General features: G+C 43.2%; 1 protein-coding gene across 1 annotated transcript in view; it reads left to right on the forward strand.

Moving 5' to 3' along the window:
* The window catches only part of LOC115470915 (ubiquitin carboxyl-terminal hydrolase 10-like), a 200,593-nt gene that overhangs the window by 103,218 nt on the left and 75,426 nt on the right, over positions 1-21,949 (forward strand). Inside the window, 4 exon segments of the mRNA XM_030204534.1 lie at positions 3,391-3,482; positions 11,412-11,521; positions 16,059-16,114; positions 16,972-17,069. Coding sequence (XP_030060394.1) covers positions 3,391-3,482; positions 11,412-11,521; positions 16,059-16,114; positions 16,972-17,069 — 356 coding nt within the window.

Genomic DNA, 21,949 nt, shown 5'->3' on the forward strand with positions numbered 1-21,949 from the left:
TTAGGTGATGCAATTCGATATGTCAAGTGTCTTTGACCTTGTTGATCATAAGTTGCTTTTGGGCCTGTTGGATTAGTTTGGATTGTATGGGAAGGTCCACCAGTGGCTTTCTAAAATCTAGATCGTATAGTTGTCATGTTCTGTCTCACCTTCCTGGTCTCCTGGCTTGGGGGGGTGCCACGGCTCCCTCTTTCTCCAATCCTATTCAATGTTATGATGACTCCATTAGATGAAAGGCTAGAGGCAGCAGAGTTCTGCACTTTTTATTTATGCGGACAATGTCATAATCTGTATCCCTTGACTGGTCGTTCAGAAATTGTCCCAAAGATTAGGCTTGATCTGGATTTGTTGGAATCTTGGGCCTCCGAATTTAAGTTAAATAGAGATAAGACTAAATTTCTTGTGGTAACCAACCCCTTTGACCATACCATATGTAATAATTTTACTATTGACAGCGTGTCATAGGGTACTGGGTGTATTAATTGACAGTCACCTCACGTTTGAGCTGCAGCTTTCCTCAGTAGGGAAAAAACCCTTCAGGTTTCTTTTGAAGCTGAGGAGAATCAGATCATATTTCTCGCCAGACATCTTTAGACTGCTAGTTCAGTCATTGGTTTTAACTCCGTTAAGATTACTGCAATTACAAATTACTGATAAAGCCACTCCATTATTATGCAGGCTGCACTGGTCGCCTATTAAAGCCAGAATTATTTAAATTATATGTTTTTGTCTTTCAGATATTATATGGCATGACACCGGATTACATTTAGCCCTTAATAACTATTCCCCTTCGCGGTGGTTCTAGGGGCTACCTTAGACTTCATCTTCCAGATTGTAAGAAAGTGCGTTATAAGTCAGTTCACTCTGCTGACTTTAGATACCAGGGTGCTAAGTGGTGGAATTCATTGCCAGTGGCAATCAAGGATCAACCTGAGTATTTGTATATTGTAAAAGATTGATAGCTCTCTCCTCTTTGAGAGGTTTCTATCCATTGATAGAATATCTTAGATTGCAACTGACCATCAGTAGTCTATATTTGATATTTTGTTTAAGATTTTGTAATCTTTGTCTGTTGTTTATTTACTGTTAGCCACATTGAACTTGAGTTTGTTCGGGATAATATGGGTATAAATGTCAAAATTAAAGAAGTTTGATGGTATTGTGTGTCTTGGCTGTGTATAATGGATTTTTTTATATGTGAATGATGGAAGCTGGAGTTGTGGAGGTAGTTGCATCTGTTCGTAGGCTTCCTGTATGTAGATATTTGTATGAAACCATTGCTGATGGAAACTGTGGTGTCTAGAAAGTTGAATTTTTCTGGGGAGTAATCAATTTTGAATTTGATTGTAGGATGGTATGTATTGAAAGAATTGTAAAATTTCTCCTTCGGTCCAAATCATAAAAATGTCATCAATATACCGGTAGTATTGTAGGGGTTTAGTCTGATATATATTCAAAAATATCTCTTCCAGCTCCGCCATGAAGAGGTTAGCATATTGTGGTGCCATCCTGGTGGCCGTAGCAGTGCCCATGATTTGCAGATAGATATCATTGTTAAAGCAGAAATAGTTGTGAGTTAGAATGGAAACATTGTAAGTCTTTTTAGGCTTTTTAATAAGGAAAATCCTAAAGTCATTATTGACCCAAACTGAGTAGAGGAGTGGCCTAATGGTTAATGCAGCGGGCTTTGATCCTGGTGTCTGGGTTTGATTCCCACTTCAGCTCCTTGTGACCCTGGGCAAGTCGCTTAACTCTCTATTGCCTCAGATTACAAAAAAATAAAAAACAAACAAAAAACAAGATTGTGAGTCCTTTAGGGACAGAGAAAGTACCTACTTATATTGTGCGATTGTCCTCCGCCTTGACCTTAATGGTTAAGCGGATTATAATTGCCAAAATTAAATGGTAGGTGTAAATGATGATGTGTCTCAGATTGTATGCATGTTTGGGTGACCTGTAAGTTTTAGAGGTTTGATGTTCATTTGTGTGTGTGATACGTATTTTATTCTAAGTTGTCCAGAGCTGGTGATGAAAAGTCATATAGAAATATAAGTAATAAATATATTTTACAGTGTCTTCTTTCATGTTTGTTGATAATTTTAAAGCTCCTCATTATTGTTCTAATAACTCTCTCTTACTCCTGGTTCCTACCAGCCTGCTGCATAATTTTTGGTAGACATAGACTCCATTTCTCTTTGTCTGGTGCTTTATAGTTTGGAGAAGGTGAGATATGGTAATTGGGAAATTAGGTATAAGAGAGGTGAACTTATGAGCTATCTCCGAGCACACCACCCGAACTCTCATCCACTCTCTCATTACCTCTCGTCTTGACTACTGCAACCTACTCCTGACCAGCCTCCCACGTAGCCATCTTTCCCCCCTTCAGTCCATCCAGAACTCTGCCGCACGTCTTATCTTCCGCCTTAACCGATATACTCATATCACCCCTCTCCTCAAGTCACTTCACTGGCTCCCAATCAGATACCGCATACAGTTCAAGCTTCTCTTACTCACCTACAAATGCACTCGATCTGCGGCCCCTCCGTACCTCTCTACCCTCATCTCCCCTTACGTCCCTACCCGTAACCTCCGCTCTCAAGACAAATCCCTCCTTTCAGTACCCTTCTCCACCACCTCCAGGCTCCGCCCCTTCTGTCTCGCCTCACCCCATGCCTGGAACAAACTCCCTGAGCCCATACGCCGTGCCCCCTCCCTACCCATCTTCAAATCAATGCTCAAAGCCCACCTCTTCAATGTCGCCTTCGGCACCTAATCACTACACCTCTTCTCAGGAAAACTTATCTACCCCAACTTGACATTTCGTCCTTTAGATTGTAAGCTCTTCCGAGCAGGGACCGTCATTAATTGTTAATTTGTACAGCGCTGCGTAACCCTAGTAGCGCTCTAGAAATGTTTAGTAGTAGTAGTACTATCCAAAAATTATTTTATTGAAATGCAGCAGGTGATGTATTGAGGCCTTTTTTATTTAAAAAATTTACATTGAATTTGTGTCCTGTTGCCTTGTATCAAGCTGTGGTAATGTGCACTTCAGCCAGGCTGTCCTAGCTTAGGTGTGTGTGTGTTTTTTTTTTTTTTTTTTGGGGGGGGGGGGGTGATAAAATCTCTGTTACTTGAATAGTTTGCTTATATTTACTCTGTAACTTATAGCACTTTCAGGAAGCCTGCTGTGAAAAGTATACACTGTGCCCATAACATGATTGTGCAAAGTAAAATGGTTTTTGGAGGTAGGAGGGAAGTCTTGGAACTGATGGAACTGTACCATTTGCAAAGATTTTGCTTACTTCGTAATGTTATGTTCTTGTTTGTAAGTAGCTGAGCATTCAGTCAGTTGGTGCTGTGCTTTAACTTACTACTCTCTTAATTTTGCAGAGTTATTGGAGAATGTCAAGCTAGTGCACAAGCCAGTATCTTTGCAACCCCGGGGGCTGATCAACAAAGGAAACTGGTGTTATATCAACGCTGTATCCTTACCACGGATGAGGGAAAACAACAATGAATATTGTTTCAAAAACAGTCATCCATCTGTCCGATAGAACTACAGTGAACGAAAGACAAGTCAAATATTATTCTGTAAGCTGTATTGGAAATCTTCCACTTGGAAAGGTGCCAGAATGTTTGTAAATTTGAAACAGGACCATTAAGTGTTCTGCCACAATAACAGTACCTTGAAAAATACTGACATTAAAAAAATCACCAAAAATTGAAATTTCCAGAAGTTGAGGTAATAAAGCAGAGGGGATAAACCTGGGTAGGTTTCAATAAAAGTTGCTGGTCCCGTTGCAATAAGGAAGGCAGATTCTGTTTGACTTTGCAGCTCAAAGAAGGAGGAGAAAACTGCCGTGCTATAAAGAAGAGTAAATAGTTGTTCTGCACGAAGGGAAGGACAAGGAACTATTTTAGTCTTTTAAGTTTGGGGGAAAGAGGGCTTCCCAAGATTCCAGGCTTTAATGTAAAAAGTAAGGCTATCCACTTAGCTAGCCACTCTTCAGAAATGGGTTTTCGCATTCTTCCTGCTTGATGCTGGTTTGGTGTTGGAGCCCTATCTTTCTAGGAAGGCTTTTGAATACTTAGAGAAACAGGGAATTTGTGCCCGTTGTTGGCTTCTTCATCCTGTAATACTGTCATTTAGGCATTAGAGTTGAAGAGTGGGATTATTGTTATTAGTCTTTATTGCGGCTTCTCTAACCATAATGTTAAGCAGTTGAAGTTGTTCAGAGTCTTGCAGTCAGGGCCGTTTTTGGTTGTTGGAGATACAATTCTGTTCCGTTATTGTCCAAACTCCTCTGGCTCCCAATATTTGCCAGGGTGATGACTGAAATTATGACCTTAATTTTTTAGAGCTGTGAATTCAGACAGGCCAGAATTAGTTGTTATCAACCAGTCAGTGAGCTGAGATCAAACCACTACACTTATGACAGCGGTAAGAGTTGTTCACAAGATCAAATTTAATGCTACAATCTTTTTGATGGTTGGACTCCTCATGGAGTTCAGCCATATTTGGAGATTGCAGGATTTTTAAGAAAATCTGAGCTTCCTCCCTCCCCCCCCCCCAATAGTTAGTTTTGAGCTTTTTCTAGTGGTATGATCTTGGAGTGAGTCATTGGGTTTTATGGGTTAGACATGTCACAGCTGTTTAGGTCTGTTGTGTCTATGTGTGTTTTTAATATTCATTTTGTGCATGAGGGAGATTATTTTAGGATTGTACTTTTTGTAATGTGTGCACTGCAATGTTTATAATGTGTACACTACTTTTAGCAGTTTGTAAAGACTGCGCAGATAGTCTAGTTAGATGATACAAGGGGGACAGCCGGCACCATAGACATCTCCATGCTCCTAGACTTTGTTCTTGCCTGTCAGACCCATCCTTTGACTCCGCTGCTGTGTGTCGATAGTGAAAGTACCATATGGCTCCTTTTACCCACAGATGAGGTCAGAAATTTTCTAGTTTCTCAGGTAAAGTCATATTCCATTATGTAGCTCCTTATTATTCCAGAACCCGTGGGATATTTGTGTCCCTTCTCTGTGGGTAAAAGGAGCCATATGGTACTTGCAGTTCTGGCACAGAGCTGTGGGGACAAAGAATGGGTCTGACAAGCAACATGATGTAAAGCAGGTACAAAGTCTAGGAACATGGAGGAATAGTAGGAAGGACTAATGGAAAGAAAAGTATTAGTAAGACCTAATTTCTCCGTCTTGCCTGCTCACATACCAGTAGTACTATGATGAGGAAGAAATATTCATGTATCAGTGAATCTGCACAGGCTTGAGTCAAAGCTTCATTTTCTCCTTTAGATTGTAAGCTCTTCCGAGCAGGGACCGTCCTTATTGTTAATTTGTACAGCGCTGCGTAACCCTAGTAGCGCTCTAGAAATGTTAAGTAGTGTTAAGTAGTAGTTTATAGCCACTCTCTGGTCATGAGATTGGGAGGCTGTTTCTATGCAGATTTGTGAGAAGGTTTGGTAACTTGAGAATTTTGCTCAACTCTATTTTCATTTAAAATGTATATTATGGATGGGATGGTTATATATGTAATTGTTAGCATATTTGTTATAGAACTTTTCTTTATCATGGCAGTTTTAGCTTAAGAAATTAGTTTATTTTGGATTTATACTGCCTAATGAGTCATTCTAATAAGAACAATTTGAACATAAAATGTATATTAGATTCTGAGAAATGCATTCTGTGAGATTAGAATGCTGTGTCGGGTAAAACCTTATTTGGATCCTTCTGTACAATTATGCAGGTGCTGGTTTTGATACCCAACATGGTTTCCTTCGCATCCATACCAGACTAATCCATACTAATGGGTTGTACTCATCTACCAGCAGATGGAGACAGAGAGAAAAAATAGTTCCAAGTAAATCACCCCTTAAGGGTATCGTGCAGCCTGGGTTGTTCAGTATTTTTCTCTGTCTCCAAGCGGATGGTAGTGGATTGTGCAGCGCCTCTTTGGTGCTTGGCTGTGAGCTCCTGACCCAGTTTTCCCGGGTGTCAGTAGAGCAGGGAGTTGGTGCTGACCAGCTTAGCTCTGAGCATGGGATGCAAACTCTTATTGAGCTTGAATGCTCCCTCATTCCCCAGCCCTAGCTGACACACTGGTGGTGCCAGGTACCCCTCCCCCCGCCCTTCTCCTTCCCTGAGAATCACTTTTATGGAATGCTGTGAGCATAAAATGTCTTTTTGCTTTGTCTTGGGTGAAATCTTCAAGTGGCCTTTACTACTTACTACCTGTGGGAGATCTATAATTTTTCCTCTGTGGAGGTAAGTACTGTTTTCTTAACTGTTTTAGTGTTTCAACGAACCAAGCCTTTAGGACATTATTTTCCTTCTCCTCTTCTTGCTGTCGGTGGCATGGGTTTCAGTTACCGACCCTAATTTTGGTGGCTAGCAGCGAGGGTGACGTTTTCAGACTTATTTTCCTTTGTTTTTTCTTTTGTTATGAAGGTTGTGAGGTTGAGGCGCTACCCCGCTCTCTTGTGCTGCAACCTTGATCATAGCCCTTTCTTTCGTGCCACATTTCCTTGTTTGATTTGGTGGAGCAAGGCATTGGTGTAGCCGATGGTCTCCTGGTGGCTGTGCTGTCCCTATCGAAGCTGTTTTGGGCAGCTATGCTGGAACCCTACCAGATTGGCGCCTGGGGAGTCGGTTGTGCTGGTTGCTGAAATTACTCTGTTCTCACGTCTTTTCGTGGCTCTTCGTTCTGCTGTATAGGGGAGCTGATCTTAGAGCCCTGCAGCCCTCTAGGGTCTGTGTGAGAGCAATATTTATTTATTGGGCTTAGCAGCGCTGCAGTTGTGTCCAGCTCAGTGCTCCTCGCTTCTGCTGATGCACATCGGGTATCTCGTCCTCTTGTGTATATGGAGAGGTCTCAGCAAATAGTTAGTTGGCCAGGGGTGCTGCAGCATAGTGTTACTAAGCTTTTGGGCATATTTCGCTAAGGTTACGTGTGATTTTGTGATCACCCACTTAGGTGCTCATCAGTAGTGCTGTGCGCCTCTGTTCTGCAGTGCACTAGTTTCTGAGCATGCTGTACCTTTGCTATTGAGTTTTTTTGGCGGGGATATTGAACATTTGTGCTCTGTCATGTCTCTAACCTTGTGTCTACAGGTCCTGGTACTTAGTACTGGCTATTGACGCTTGTGTTTGGTGCTATCCATGGACTCTTCTGCTCAGTGCTGCCGACAAACCTTGGGCTTCTGTGCTATCTGATGCTTCTGCTCTCCAGTGGCAATTTGCCCTGTTGCTCTACTGGGGCACTGGGCATTCCTGCTGTTTATTCACTGCATGTTCATAGGCTGTGTGGGATCATGTTTTCTCCTGTTGTACGCTGACACCGTCCTTTGCCCCTGGTGATACAACTTCCTTCCTTGTTGGCCAGTGTCTACAGGCCATTGGGTTTTACGGTGACTGCATCTGTAGCAGTGGCATAGTCTTCTTTGTGGGTCCACTAATGCAATGGAGTGTTAATCCCTGCTTAGACCTGTCACGCATTGAGTCCCTGAGTTTACAGGCACACCGTTGGCGGGTGGTCCATTGAACTGGTTGATTACTTTTCCAACGAGTTCATGCTGCATGCCCAGTGTAGGAGCAGTGTCTTTTATATAGGGCACTCTCTTCTTGCCTCTAAGTGGGGAGCTGAACAGAAGAGACTGAAAAAAAGCAAGCCCTTCTGGCAAAGGAAAAACACTTTAGAGTTTAGTTTTTCTCTTTTATAATAATGCTAAAATTTATTAGAGTAAATAAATGGTTACAATAAAATTTCTTTTCTCCCAGTATTACAAAAAATTGAATTCTTATTTATATCAGTCCAAATTTCAGTATAAGGAAAATAAAATCTCTCGCCCTCTGTTTTCCTTTGGAAGTTGTCAGAGTCTGACTTAGTACAAGATGTGCTTAGGCAGAATACTGAAGCTTAATTTTGTCCAGTCACTTAAGACCTTATATTTTCTCTCTTACTTATCTGGTATTCTTCAACTCTGACCTCTAAGGTCACCTTCACATAATTCTGTTTCTTTGGTATTTTTCTCAAATATTCATCATTTGCCCTTTGTAACCTCCTTCCCTCGAATACTTATCACTCATACTTGTCCTTCACTGAAAAAGTCCCTATGTTTTGTTCAGAGCCTGTTTGAAACAAACAGACACTTGTTAAAGTTTTATGGGCTTAAGAATTCTCACTTTTTGTGGGCATTCAGCAGCTGGCAGGGGCCGAAGTGAGGTTCTACTTTTTTCGCCGGGTGCTTGTTTTTTGCTGTGGCATCGCTAAGCACTGCACCCTAGTGTGATCTTCGGCTGTTGTATGTTGCTGATAGAATGGGGATTCTTATTTTGTCCTCAGTCATTTCTGCTTAGTCTCCATTCTCGTTATGTTTCACCTCCTTGGTTGGTTGGGGTTTGTGCCTTCCTGCTTCTTAGCCTTTCTGCTGGATTTAGCCAAGTCCTGTCTCTGGCTGTGCAATACAGTTAATGCCTTTTCATGTTTGGCTTGATTACATCCTAGTCTTAGCATCCAGTGTCGCTAGGAGACATCCTCTGCTCCATTTGTCACTGTTGAGCACTGTTCCATCACTGGATGTCCAGCTAGACAGGATCCCTGCGACTGTTTATCTGCCTATAACACATGGATCCATCTGGTGGGCACTACTTCATCTCTTTGTTCAGACCTGAGCTCCATATTCGATTCTAGGTGCAGCACATCATTGAGTTTGAGTATGGCTCTTTATTATCTGTGGATCTCTGCTCCATCTCTGCAAGTAGGGTGTCCTCCTCCTCTGACTGTATGCAATGGCTCCACCTCTGAAGGTAGAATGTTGATTTTTCTGTTTATACATAGCAAGGCTATATCTCTGCGTGTGGGACAGAGCTCATTTTCTGAATGGGAAGCACAGCTCCATCTCTGCAGGGAGAGTTCGGTTCCTTCTGTGAGTGTAGATCTCGGCTCCATTACTATATTGGGGGGGGGGGGGGGCATAGCTCCATCTCTAAGGTGGAACAGCTCATAAGAATAGCCATACTGGGTCAGACCAATGGTACCTGCCAGAAACCCAAATAGTAGCAACATTCCATGCTACCAATCCCCAGGGCAAGCAGTGGCTTCCCCTCTGGATGTAGGGCACAGCTTCATCTCTGGATATGGAGCGCACCTCCATCTCTGGATGTGAAGTGCAGCTGGAGATGAGAGACAGTGACGTCTCTCACCGTAGCGTGCTGTTACATGGAGCACAGCTCCATCTCTGGTAATAGAGCAGCACTCCCCCTCTGGCTGTAGGGCGTGACTCTGTTGACCATGTGGCATGGCTTCATTGTTAGATCAGGATCATGGCTCCTTCTCTGCATGTAGAGAAAGACTCAGTTTCCAAATGTATACAGCTCCATCTCTGCGTAGGATGACCATTTCCATCTTTTGGATGGATTGTGGCTCCTTCTCTTGAGGTGGACCCCAATCCTTGTTCTCAGTTTGGAGCGCAACTCCGTCTCTGAAGGGACTGTCAGCTCTGGCAGTAGAGGTGCAATACGACATCTCAGGATACAGAGGCTGCTCCATCTCTTATTGTGGAGCTCTCCGTCATCCTCAGGATGTGGAGTGCTTCACCATCTCTGCATGTACTTTGCTCTTCCATTGTAGCCGAAAGTCTTCTCTACTTCTTGGCAGCTCTGTTCCCTTTCTATCTCTGTTGGTGGATCATTTTCTCTCGGTGGGGCGCACAGCTCCATGTCGGCCCATAAAACACGATTCAGCAGCTTCTCAGTACCTCTCCACTCTTATCTCTCCCTACACTCCTCCCCGGGAACTCTGTTCACTGGGTAAATCTCTCTTATCTGCACCCTTCTTCTTCACTGCTAACTCCAGACTCCATTCTTTTATCTTGCTGCACCATATACCTGGAATAGACTTCCTTACCCGGTACGTCAAGCTCCATCTCTGGCCGTCTTCAAATCTAGTCTAAAAGCCCATCTTTTTGATGCTGCTTTTAACTCCTTACCCTTACTCACTTGTTCAGTACCCATGTTTTATCATTCCCACCTTAATAATTCCCTTATCTCTTATTTGTCCTGTTTGTCCTAATTAGATTGTAAGCTCTGTCAAGCAAGGACTGTCTATTTATGTCGTGTACAGCGCTTCGTAGGTCTAGTAGCACTATAGAAATAATAAGTAGTAGTAGTACCTTGCTCTGTAGAGAGCGCCTCTGTTAGCATTTGGTTGCCAGCTCAGTGTGTGTGTGTATGGGCACTACCTTAGTGCTAGACATAGAGGTTGGCTATCTCCTACATTCTGGGTAACCTCCATTTTGCCATTGGGCCATGCCTCCACATCATATGCCTCTGTCTTTGCTGTTTAGCATGCTACCATCTCTGCTTATTCAGCATGGTTCTGTCTCTGCATTGGAACTTGTCTCTGTACTCTGGTCTAGCATTTGCAGTTTCGATGGGATTCTCCCTTCTTGAGTTATGTTGTTTTCCTTCTCTAGGATGCCTTCTCAACTAGCCTTCAGCTCTCTTTCGGGACACTTCCTTTTCCTTTATTCTGCTTGGAGGGCCAAGGTGCTTTCTTAGATCCCTGGTGGTTTCCCATATTCCTTGCACACATACGAGGAGTATTCTGGGAATCAGTTAAAGTTACATTTGGTTAGAGTATACTTTTCTGTTGTCTTACTCCCTCCTTATTGGGGAGACTGCTTTGCTACATCCCATCAGTCTGGACTGGTCTGGTATGGATGTGAAGGAAGGAACAATTATTTCTTACCTTTCTTTCCTTTATTCCCACCAGACCAGTCCAGAAACCCCTCCTTCTCTGTTTTTCTCCTTATGGGGTGACTTTCTTCACAGGCATCCTCTTTGCTCTTGGATTCCAGTTTTGTTGCTTAGTATGGCACTCATCTTTTGACTCAGTGCAATATCTGTATGTCAGTTGAGTTTAAGCCACTCTATAAATTGGGGTTGATATGGGCTATTTGTTACTTGTCATGTATTCAGTGTTCTTCGCTGTTTATGTTCTGGGCACCATTGTTTGCCTATTTGAAATACTGAACATGCCAAGCTGAACAATACCCTTAAGGGGCGACTTACTTGGAACTATTTTTTTTTTCTTTGTGTCTATCCACTGGTAGACAAGCACAACCCATTAATCTGAACTGGTCTGGTAGGACTAAATGAAAGAAAATGATCAGGAAAGACACAATTTCTCCTTACTTGGACTTATTGACATTTTGGTTCAGGCCCTTCAACTGGTACAGAATGGCTTGTATGGCTGTACTGAGAACCATGTCCTGAGCCTTGGGTCCAGACATAACTTTATTCTTTATGGAGTATTGTTTCTTTACTCTGAAAAGGATACCTGGAATTACTATATTTGGATGTTATATGATTTTTTCTTTAACACTGGTCTGTAGACATTGCAAGCCTTAGTTGCTTGTCCTCCAATGTATCATCTAATGAAGTCCATTCCAATGTATACTAAAGAACAACGACCATGCACATCGACACCAATGACAGACAGCTTGTAAGTAACTACCTGCTGAATCCTGTGTTGCCAGGGTGTATCAATGAGTGGATGACCTGGTCAGATACAGCTGTAAATGGTGTATGTAGGAATTTTTCCTGGTATCCATTAGAAGATTTCTGCTTATATGAAAAAGTATGCAGCGATAGAGAGAGAAGTAGTTTAGTAGTTAGGGCAGTGAGCTGAGAACAAGGGAAGCCAGGGTTCAAATCCTGCTTCTGTTACTGATTCTCTTTGCGACTTTAGGCAAGTAAATTTATTTTCTAACGTGCCTAAATGTAAGTGCATTTGCGTACTAAAATTATAGAATACTTGCATGAATATACACATGTGCTAGTTGGGTGCCTAGCGGTATTCTGTATCTGACGCACGCAACTCGCTTAGCTTGTAAATGTCGGGGGGGGGGGGGGGCCATATACATGAACAAAGCATGGTGGACATAGGCAGGGTTCCCACTTATGCCCGTAGGCTACAGCATATTGTAAGCTATGAGCTAAAAGTGCCGCATTTAGGTATGCACATTTATGACTGGCATTGACCTGGCGTGAGTGGGTGCACCTAAATGTAGTGCCGGCTTACACTAGTATTCTGTAATGGATTCTGGGCCCTGGATGCCGTTACATTATTAGCAGTGCTGTAGCGAGGGCGGCTGACACCCGGGGCGGTTCACCGCTGCGCACCCCCCCCTCCCCCGATTGCAGCACAGCGCACCCTCCCCCCTCCGGAACGCATTCTTACCAAAGGGGGCGGGCAGGAGGGCTGCTTCGCCCCGAGTGCACGTCGCTGGGAGCTGCGTCGGCTCCGCTGGTTCCCTGCTCTCTCTGCCTCGGAACAGGAAGTAACCTGTTCTGGGGCAGAGAGAGCAGTGAACCAGCGGAGCCAACACCCCCCCCCCAGCGGTGTGCACCCGGAGCAGACCGCCCCACTGCCCCCCCCTTCCTATGCCACTGATTATTAGCTCTTAGTGTGCTGCATCTAAGCACCTAACTGTGGTGCCCAATTACAGAATTGCCCCGTAAGCTCTTTAGGACAGAGTCATCTTGCACGCGAATACTTTCTACCACCCGAACAGAGCAGCGTACATCCAGTGCAGTGTATAAAAGAAGTTTTATATTATGTGCTTTGTTCATCTGAGTTCTCAAGAAGGTGAACACTGTGTACTGCAGCTCCATTGAATTTCAGGGTTGATTTTATTTTAAGAGGGAAGAGATTCCATTTTTGGATTTTTTTTTGTTCATTTGCTTACCTTTTTAATACCATTGTTTTCATTGCTGGCTTTATCTCATTCCAAGCATTGTACATAAAATGGTAATACATACTATGTATCTAATGCTCATTTTGGGGTGGGGAGGAGCTAGATTAATAACATACACATATATTCAGAACTGTCTTACAATATCTGCTGTTATACTACTATCATGTTTCATCGTTATCATGCTGCCCAAGATCCTTCTGTAAAACTAAATGTCTATTTTCTAGTATATTTCCACTATTCATGATGTATTGTAAGCCACATTGAGCCTGCAAAGAGGTGGGAAAATGTGGGATACAAATGCAATAAATAAATAAATAAAGTTTGTTTTCATGTAGTTACACAAGCCTAGCTTCTCATCTGAGGAGAGGCAACCCTATGTGTCTAGTAATGAAAGCAATGCAAAGATGAAGGGGGGCAGACTCAAGAAAAATGTCAGGAAGTATTTCTTCACGGAGAGAGTGGTGGATGCTTGGAATGCCCTCCCGCGGGAGGTGGTGGAGAGGAAAACGGTAACGGAATTCAAACATGCGTGGGATAAACATAAAGGAATCCTGTTCAGAAGGAAAGGATCCTCAGGAGCTTAACCGAGATTGGATAGCAGAGCCGGTAGTGGGAGGCGGGGCTGGAGGTTGGGAGGCGGGGATAGTGCGGGGCAGACTTATACGGTCTGTGCCAGAGCCGCTGGTGGGAGGCGGGGATAGTGCTGGGCAGACTTATACGGTCTATGCCAGAGCCGGTGGTTGGGAGGCGGGGCTAGTGCTGGGCAGACTTATACGGTCTATGCCAGAGCCGCTGGTGGGAGGCAGGGATAGTGCTGGGCAGACTTATACGGTCTATGCCAGAGCCGCTGGTGGGAGGCAGGGATAGTGCTGGGCAGACTTATACGGTCTATGCCAGAGCCGCTGGTGGGAGGCGGGGATAGTGCTGGGCAGACTTATACGGTCTGTGCCCTGAAGAGCACAGGTACAAATCAAAGTAGGGTATACACAAAAGTAGCACACATGAGTTGTCTTGTTGGGCAGACTGGATGGACCGTGCAGGTCTTTTTCTGCCGTCATCTACTATGTTACTATGTTTGTTTTATTGTATTTAAATGGCTAGCCCTTATACTTGGAAATATTTTGAAATGTTGCTCCTAGTTTATGAGTTGACCAAAATCACTGTTGATGAGCTCTAACGAATAAAAATGTGTCCACACTCCTTGGCGCTAATAGGACGCTGCTTGTCAGCCACATAGAGTATCGTGAGTATACAGAAGCACATAGCAGTGATTGTGCCTTCATGAAGAGGTTGATTACATTTTTCTTTTCCAGAGAATATGTGAGTCTTTTTTTTTTAGTTTTTAGGATGTTCTTCTCCCCTTTTACCCTACAGTGGTGGAAATAAGTATTTGATCCCTTGCTGATTTTGTAAGTTTGCCCACTGACAAAGACATGAGCAGCCCATAATTGAAGGGTAGGTTATTGGTAACAGTGAGAGATAGCACATCACAAATTAAATCCGGAAAATCACATTGTGGAAAGTATATGAATTTATTTGCATTCTGCAGAGGGAAATAAGTATTTAATCCCTCTGGCAAACAAGACCTAATACTTGGTGGCAAAACCCTTGTTGGCAAGCACAGCGGTCAGACGTCTTCTGTAGTTGATGATGAGGTTTGCACACATGTCAGGAGGAATTTTGGTCCACTCCTCTTTGCAGATCATCTCTAAATCATTAAGAGTTCTGGGCTGTCGCTTGGCAACTCGCAGCTTCAGCTCCCTCCATAAGGTTTCAATGGGATTAAGGTCTGGTGACTGGCTAGGCCACTCCATGACCCTAATGTGCTTCTTCCTGAGCCACTCCTTTGTTGCCTTGGCTGTATGTTTTGGGTCATTGTCGTGCTGGAAGACCCAGCCACGACCCATTTTTAAGGCCCTGGCGGAGGGAAGGAGGTTGTCACTCAGAATTGTACGGTACATGGCCCCATCCATTCTCCCATTGATGCGGTGAAGTAGTCCTGTGCCCTTAGCAGAGAAACACCCCCAAAACATAACATTTCCACCTCCATGCTTGACAGTGGGGACGGTGTTCTTTGGGTCATAGGCAGCATTTCTCTTCCTCCAAACACGGCAAGTTGAGTTCATGCCAAAGAGCTCAATTTTTGTCTCATCTGACCACAGCACCTTCTCCCAATCACTCTCGGCATCATCCAGGTGTTCACTGGCAAACTTCAGACGGGCCGTCACATGTGCCTTCCGGAGCAGGGGGACCTTGCGGGCACTGCAGGATTGCAATCCGTTATGTCGTAATGTGTTACCAATGGTTTTCGTGGTGACAGTGGTCCCAGCTGCCTTGAGATCATTGACAAGTTCCCCCCTTGTAGTTGTAGGCTGATTTCTAACCTTCCTCATGATCAAGGATACCCCACGAGGTGAGATTTTGCGTGGAGCCCCAGATCTTTGTCGATTGACAGTCATTTTGTACTTCTTCCATTTTCTTAAAATGGCACCAACAGTTGTCTCCTTCTCGCCCAGCGTCTTACTGATGGTTTTGTAGCCCATTCCAGCCTTGTGCAGGTGTATGATCTTGTCCCTGACATCCTTAGACAGCTCCTTGCTCTTGGCCATTTTGTAGAGGTTAGAGTCTGACTGATTCACTGAGTCTGTGGACAGGTGTCTTTCATACAGGTGACCATTGCCGACAGCTGTCTGTCATGCAGGTAACGAGTTGATTTGGAGCATCTACCTGGTCTGTAGGGGCCAGATCTCTTACTGGTTGGTGGGGGATCAAATACTTATTTCCCTCTGCAGAATGCAAATAAATTCATATACTTTCCACAATGTGATTTTCCGGATTTAATTTGTGATGTGCTATCTCTCACTGTTACCAATAACCTACCCTTCAATTATGGGCTGCTCATGTCTTTGTCAGTGGGCAAACTTACAAAATCAGCAAGGGATCAAATACTTATTTCCACCACTGTATGTCTGACCTAAAATATATGTATTAGCAAGCATCTTATTTTAATTTGTACACACGAGTGTATATCTGATTGTAAACCAAATGAACTCCTGTGCCGGCTATTTTCATTAACAAAATAATGGCAAGGTAAAAAAAGTTCTTTGCACGGGACATTTTCATAAGTTTAATTGACAGGTAAGGTAAATGCTTGAAATTAGCTCTTTAAATAAGCCATCAGTTGCAAGAACATGAGTCTCTGTTGATTTTATTAATTAACTGTAGAAACTGTAACTATTTTATTAAATGAAGATGTAACTTGTGCTTCTGCTTATTTCCCAGTGTTCAACTGATGAATGAGTTCACAAACATGCCAATACCTTCCAAAACAAAACAAGGTATGTGGTGCTGTGTGTGTAGGAGAGAGGGTTAGTTCTTTGCTTTGTTCTATATTGAAGAATTATTACATTCACTTATCAACCTTTGAGGTAGTATTTTTAATGATGGCGGATACGGACAGAAACGGTTCATCCATTGTGCCCAGCAAGGGATGTAATTGATGAGCGCTTCTCCAAAACTCAGTCCATTTTTTTTTTTTTGTCAGTTTGAGTTATGTGATTAATTTTGCTCATCAAGGCAAGATTCATTTACTGTAGCTTATTCCTGTGCCAAAACTCATTAAATTCATAGTATTTTAATGACTTTGTGTTGAATACGCTATGCAAACTCACTGAGTCAAAAAAAACTGCTACTTGTTTTTCTCAAATCTGCTGCATTTTGGAAAAGTGCTTTTTAGTTGCCTCTTTGTGCAGGTTATTATGTGCTTTCCGGTCTCCCCGCCTCCCCACCCCCAATATTTAAACTTTGCCACCCCTTATGTCCAAACTAAGGACTCTTGCTGGCCTTGGAGACTGTCCTTCCCCATTGCTCTGTGACCTAGTAGTAGCAGCAGCCTACCCTCTTTCAGGAGTTTGCTTCAGAACCTGCCATAGTTTGGTGGGGGAAATGGGAGGGCAGTGCCCCCCACCCCAGCAAATGATCCAGGTGCTGGTGTTCAATTGGCCCTCCGGCCCCCCTGCTAATATTACCTCCCTACTCTAGTAGCGCTAGAGAAATGATAAGTAGTAGTAGTAGTAGTCAGGGCTTGATGCTTCCCCTGAACTCTAGCAGACACAGAGAGCTTAGATGCTAAATTCAAATCCAGCTGACATACTGCCTTTTCTGGTGGCTTTGCTTTTGTCCGTTCCCACTCCAGGCGAAAAAGTTGTGCGAGACATCCGCCCAGGAGCAGCCTTTGAGCCGACATACATTTACAAACTGCTGACAGTGATCAAGTCAAGCTTGTCAGAAAAGGTACTCTCTAAAGAAATGTGTAAAGGTGAAACTGTCTAAAATGATTTTCAGAAGCAAGCAGCAAAGCTTGAAATTTATTGAAACAGATCAATGTAATTCTGTACTCATTTACTAGTTCTCTGTCATTGCTTCTACTGCAAAAAATAATACACTGTCATTTGTATTCTGTAGGCTTGTGAGTTAAAGTGCCTGCATTTATTTTTATTTATTTTTTGTTTACCCAGTAGTTTCCTCATGCTCCTCTGTGCTTCTGGTACAGTCGTCACTGGGATCTGGAATCAGGAGCCGTTCATTTACATCTATTTAGAGATTTTTTCATTCTCTTTTTATGTTCCACTACTCCCTCCTTTCTCAGTAGACCTAGAGGCATATTTTCAAAGCACTTATCCTTCCAAAGTTCCATAGAAACCTATGGAACTTTGGAAGGCTAAGTGCTTTGAAAATATGCCTCCTAGTCTGGGCCTTGAATCTGGCCTCCGGTTGTCATCCTTAACTAATGGCAATAGCTCCACTTCCAAGAGGGCTGGGGGCTGTGACCTGTGCACATGCAGGATTCCTTTGCAACCCTAGGAAGTATAAAATCTGATTCAGGGACCTTTCTTGTGGCAGTGCAAAGCACTCTACTGAGATGTTGGGCTGAACCCTTAAAATATCTGTTCTAAAAGCATGCCTACCTAGCAGTGGTCTCTGTATAAGTAGAACCGTATCACATTCATACTCAAGAGCAGCATTAACTATCTTGCCTGATTCAGATAGTTAATTTAAAATGCAGTGCACCTGTTGATTAAGTTGTAGAAAAAAGCTGTGATAAAAACTAGCAGAAGACTCTTGTTCGTATAGGTAGTTACCGTGTTTCCCCGAAAATAAGACAGTGCCTTATATTAATTTTTGCTCCCAAAGATGCACTAGGTCTTATTTTCAGGGGATGTCTTATTCGGGAGTAGTAGGGGGACTGTGGCAGTCGGGAACAGTATTGAAGTGGGGGGCGGTATCCTGCAGGAGTAGGCTGTGGCTCGCCTATCTGCCCACAGTGACTGCAGGACTCAAGCGGAGCAGAGCCGCCCTGGCCGGGCTGGGAATGGAGGAGGGGTATGCACTAGGGAAGGTAATGGAATGTGGGGCCAGGCTGCTCTGGCTGGGGGTCTCGGGAGGTTGTGAGAGGGCTTAGGGTGCAGGATCATCCCTACCATATTACAAACGTTTAAAAAAAAAATTCTACGGTAGCTCCGTTCCCCATTGGTGGTGCTTTATGCGCTCCTCCTGTACATTCGCAACACTTTCCATCCTTCTAGTCTGACTTAGCCCTTGGGCGATGGAGCAGCGCCGAAAGGGCTCGGTTACTCATATTCTTTTCTTTTATTATTTCTGCAAGGTGGATGTTTCTTTTCTTTCCGGGCTCACTTACCGGTAGTTGATCTTCACAAAAGCGTGAAGGAGGATGGTAGGAGTCCACTGGATGATAGATTTTCCACCTCAGTCTTGTTTCTTGCATTTCTTTAATGTTATTTCGTCTTTGGGTTGCAGCGAAAAAAATTAAGGTTTCTGTGTCCATGTCCCATCGGGGCCAAACAAAAACTTTGCTAGGTCTTACTTTTGGGGGAGGCCTTATATTTAGCAATTCAGCAAAATCTCTACTAGGTCTTATTTTCAGGGGATGTCTTATTTTCAGGGAAACAGGGTATGTTCTATGTTTGTAGATGAAGCCAAAAAAATAGCAGAGGTGACCATAGACCAGTGCAGAGCCAAAGCAGTCTCTTAGGAAATCTTTAATTAATAACAATTTACATAAACACACTTGGAGAAGTGCATAACCACTACAGGGATTCGACACATGCCGTGTTTCGTCTATAGTGCCTTTATCAGGAGTCCACGGAACATGTCTGATTAAGTGGAGTGGCCTAGTTGTTGATGCAGGAAGCTTTGATCCTGGCAACCTGGGTTTGATTCCTACAGCAGCTCCTTATGACCTTGGGCAAGTCACTTAACCCTCCATTGCCCTAGTTACAAAAAACTTAGATTGTGAGCCTTCTAGGGACAGAGAAAGTGCCTGCATATAATGTGTACAACACTGCTTACATTTAGTAGCTCTGTAGAAATGATTAGTAGTAGCAAGAACAAAAATTCAAATTAAATTCACATAAATATCAGTGTAAAAAATACATAGAAGATTGACACACATATATAAATATAAGGATAAATAACAAATATAAATGAAACAAACACGTACTCCTGTCAGAATTCTGTGAGACTGCAGAGTTCAGAATTTGCGCAGAATTCCTCAGTCGTGCAGAATTCAACATTTCCCCACACAATCTGCAGGGCTGCGGTAAAGGACGGAATTCTCGCTGCTCAGCTGACCCTCCCCCGCCTGCTTGCCTGACTTTCCGCCCAGCCTTCCTGTGCATTTCGGGTGGTCTAATGGGGCAGGAGAGAACCCCACTCTTTCCTGCTCCGCTACTGTCGTTCTGTTGCTGATGCTGTGCTTTTTCAAAATGGCCTCAGAGATTTCAAGCGGTAATTTTGTGAGCAAGTCTCAGTGGCCATTTTGAAAAAGCATGGCACTAACAAGAGAGCGGCGGCAGCGGGGCAGGAAAGAGTGGGGTTCTTTCCTGCCCCCAAAGCGGTACACCCACTGCAGCTCCTACTCCTCCTACCTCAGGTGAGGCGGGGGTGTCGGGAGGAAGCAGCTGTAAAAAAAAAAAAAAGGGGGAGGGGAAGGAGGGACTGGCTGTGTGTGGCTGTTTAAAAAAAAAAAAGGATGCTGTGGATGGGAGGAGCTATAAAAAATGGATTCTTTGGGTGGGAAGGGGCTGCAAAAAGAGGGATGCTGTGGGTAGGAAGTTGGGGCTGCAAAAAGATTTGAAAATGTTGTTCTCAGAATTTTGCAAACTTTGTGTAATTTTGAAATTTTTTGCACAAAATTTAAATTTTTTTGGGCGTAGAATTTCAGCAGGAGTAAAACGTAAAAGACCAAGCCAGAGTATTATTTAAAGCCTATATGATATGGTATAAAAGATAGAGTCAATGAAATAAATACGAGTGTATAGAACATGTGAATAAACACATAACTGAATATAAAAGAAGACATACCCAAAGGAGCATATATCGAATGCACAAAGTTGTGTATAGCTCATAAGTGGAGGAGTGGCCTAGTGGTTAGGGTGGTGGACTTTGGTCCTGGGGAACTGAGGAACTGAGTTTGATTCCCACTTCAGGCACAGGCAGCTCCTTGTGACTCTGGGCAAGTCACTTAACCCTCCATTGCCCCATGTAAGCCGCATTGAGCCTGCCATGAGTGGGAAAGCGCGGGGTACAAATGTAACAAAAAAAATAAAATAAAGTGTAGGAGAAAACTTATGTGAGAATAGCAGAGGCTATAATAGTAAGATAGTAATATAAGTGCACATTCACCAAAGAGCTGACAGCCAATATAAATGTGTAGAATGTTTACCTTGAAGGAGTAAATGAAACAAATGGATATCATTGAAACAGCAGAGAATCAGGAGTGAAGTAGCACATATTTGAACCATAAAATAGAGGGACCACCAGCTAATACACATGCATGTATTTCATTGTAAGCCACTTTGTGCCTGCAAAACTGTGGGAAAAATTGGGATATAAATGTGCTAAAATAAAATAATACAAATGGGTATTTCCTATGGTTGATGACTGTGAAGATATCAGGGTAATGAAGGAAAAAAAATGTGAATCTTACTTCTTAAATTGTGATTGGTATTTAAACATACATAAAATGTGGATTGACACTGAAAAGGGCACATACCTATAAGGCAGGCCTTGACAAAATTTATTAGGACCCAGGAGCCAGATTTGGACCAACTGTAATTTATGGATTGCCCAAGGTGATTTACAGCAAACTACTTATTACAACATCGGTTTAAACATAGAAAAATGAAAAAAAGGTATGAAACAATAGTAAACAGTGATGCAAAAAAGGTATTGTGCCCCTCCTTATTTTCCCTATATGTCATGGCCCCCTACTTCTGCTTCTAAAGCTGCTCCTGCTTGTCTCTGTACTGTTCCCGCTGGTTCCCGTCATCACTCCTGCTAGTGCCCCGATGCTGCTGCTGTCGCTGTTCTGCTGCTCCTACCAATCTCACTATGCTGCTCTCACTGCTGCTGGTCCCCGATCCTGTTTCTGCTGCTCCACAAAGCTGGTCCTGCCCACTCCTCTTTCGCCACCACACAACGTGAGGAGGGGAAAAACCCATCCGACACTGCTCCATCCTCTCTCGCTTCACGTAGGCTTCCAGATCCAGCTTATGAAGACTCCGTTGGCTGTTTCCTTCCCAGCCAATGAGATAGTGCTTTCATGCCCTGACAAGGAAAGCAGCATCTTATTGGCCATAAAGAAGAGTTTGCCTGCCCTGTTTATCAGGTATGTTTTTTTTGCCAGTTGTGAACCTTAGGCAACAGGTCTAATTTTTTTTTTTTTTTTTTAGTTACCATGATGACCTGGCACTTGGGGCTTGTTGAGCCCTACTATAAGGGAACTTAAGAGGCACTTCCCCTTAATGGTAAAAAGCTGATACAAACCTGTTTGTAAAAAAATAGAAGAGTTAAGAGAAAAGTAGAAACATTATAAACAAAATAAAATGCTCAAAATCAGGGCAGATAAAAAAGGAATATAAAGAGAGACATATTTGGCAGTACTCATGATCACAGCATTTAGTGGGGTCAGTCCAGCAGCATTTCTCCTTCACAGTGGTGAAAGAAATCTATAATGTAGTAACCACAGCTAGTTTATATGCTGTCAGCAGGGATCAAGGGTCACTCTTTTAAAAAAAAACAAAAAACTTCCTTCTTAAGAAGGCTTGAAAAAAACATTCTAAAGGGCAATAAAAATTATAATGGATCCTGAA

The sequence above is a fragment of the Microcaecilia unicolor genome, chromosome 5, assembly GCF_901765095.1.
Source record: "Microcaecilia unicolor chromosome 5, aMicUni1.1, whole genome shotgun sequence".
NCBI classification, from domain to species: Eukaryota; Metazoa; Chordata; class Amphibia; order Gymnophiona; family Siphonopidae; genus Microcaecilia; species Microcaecilia unicolor.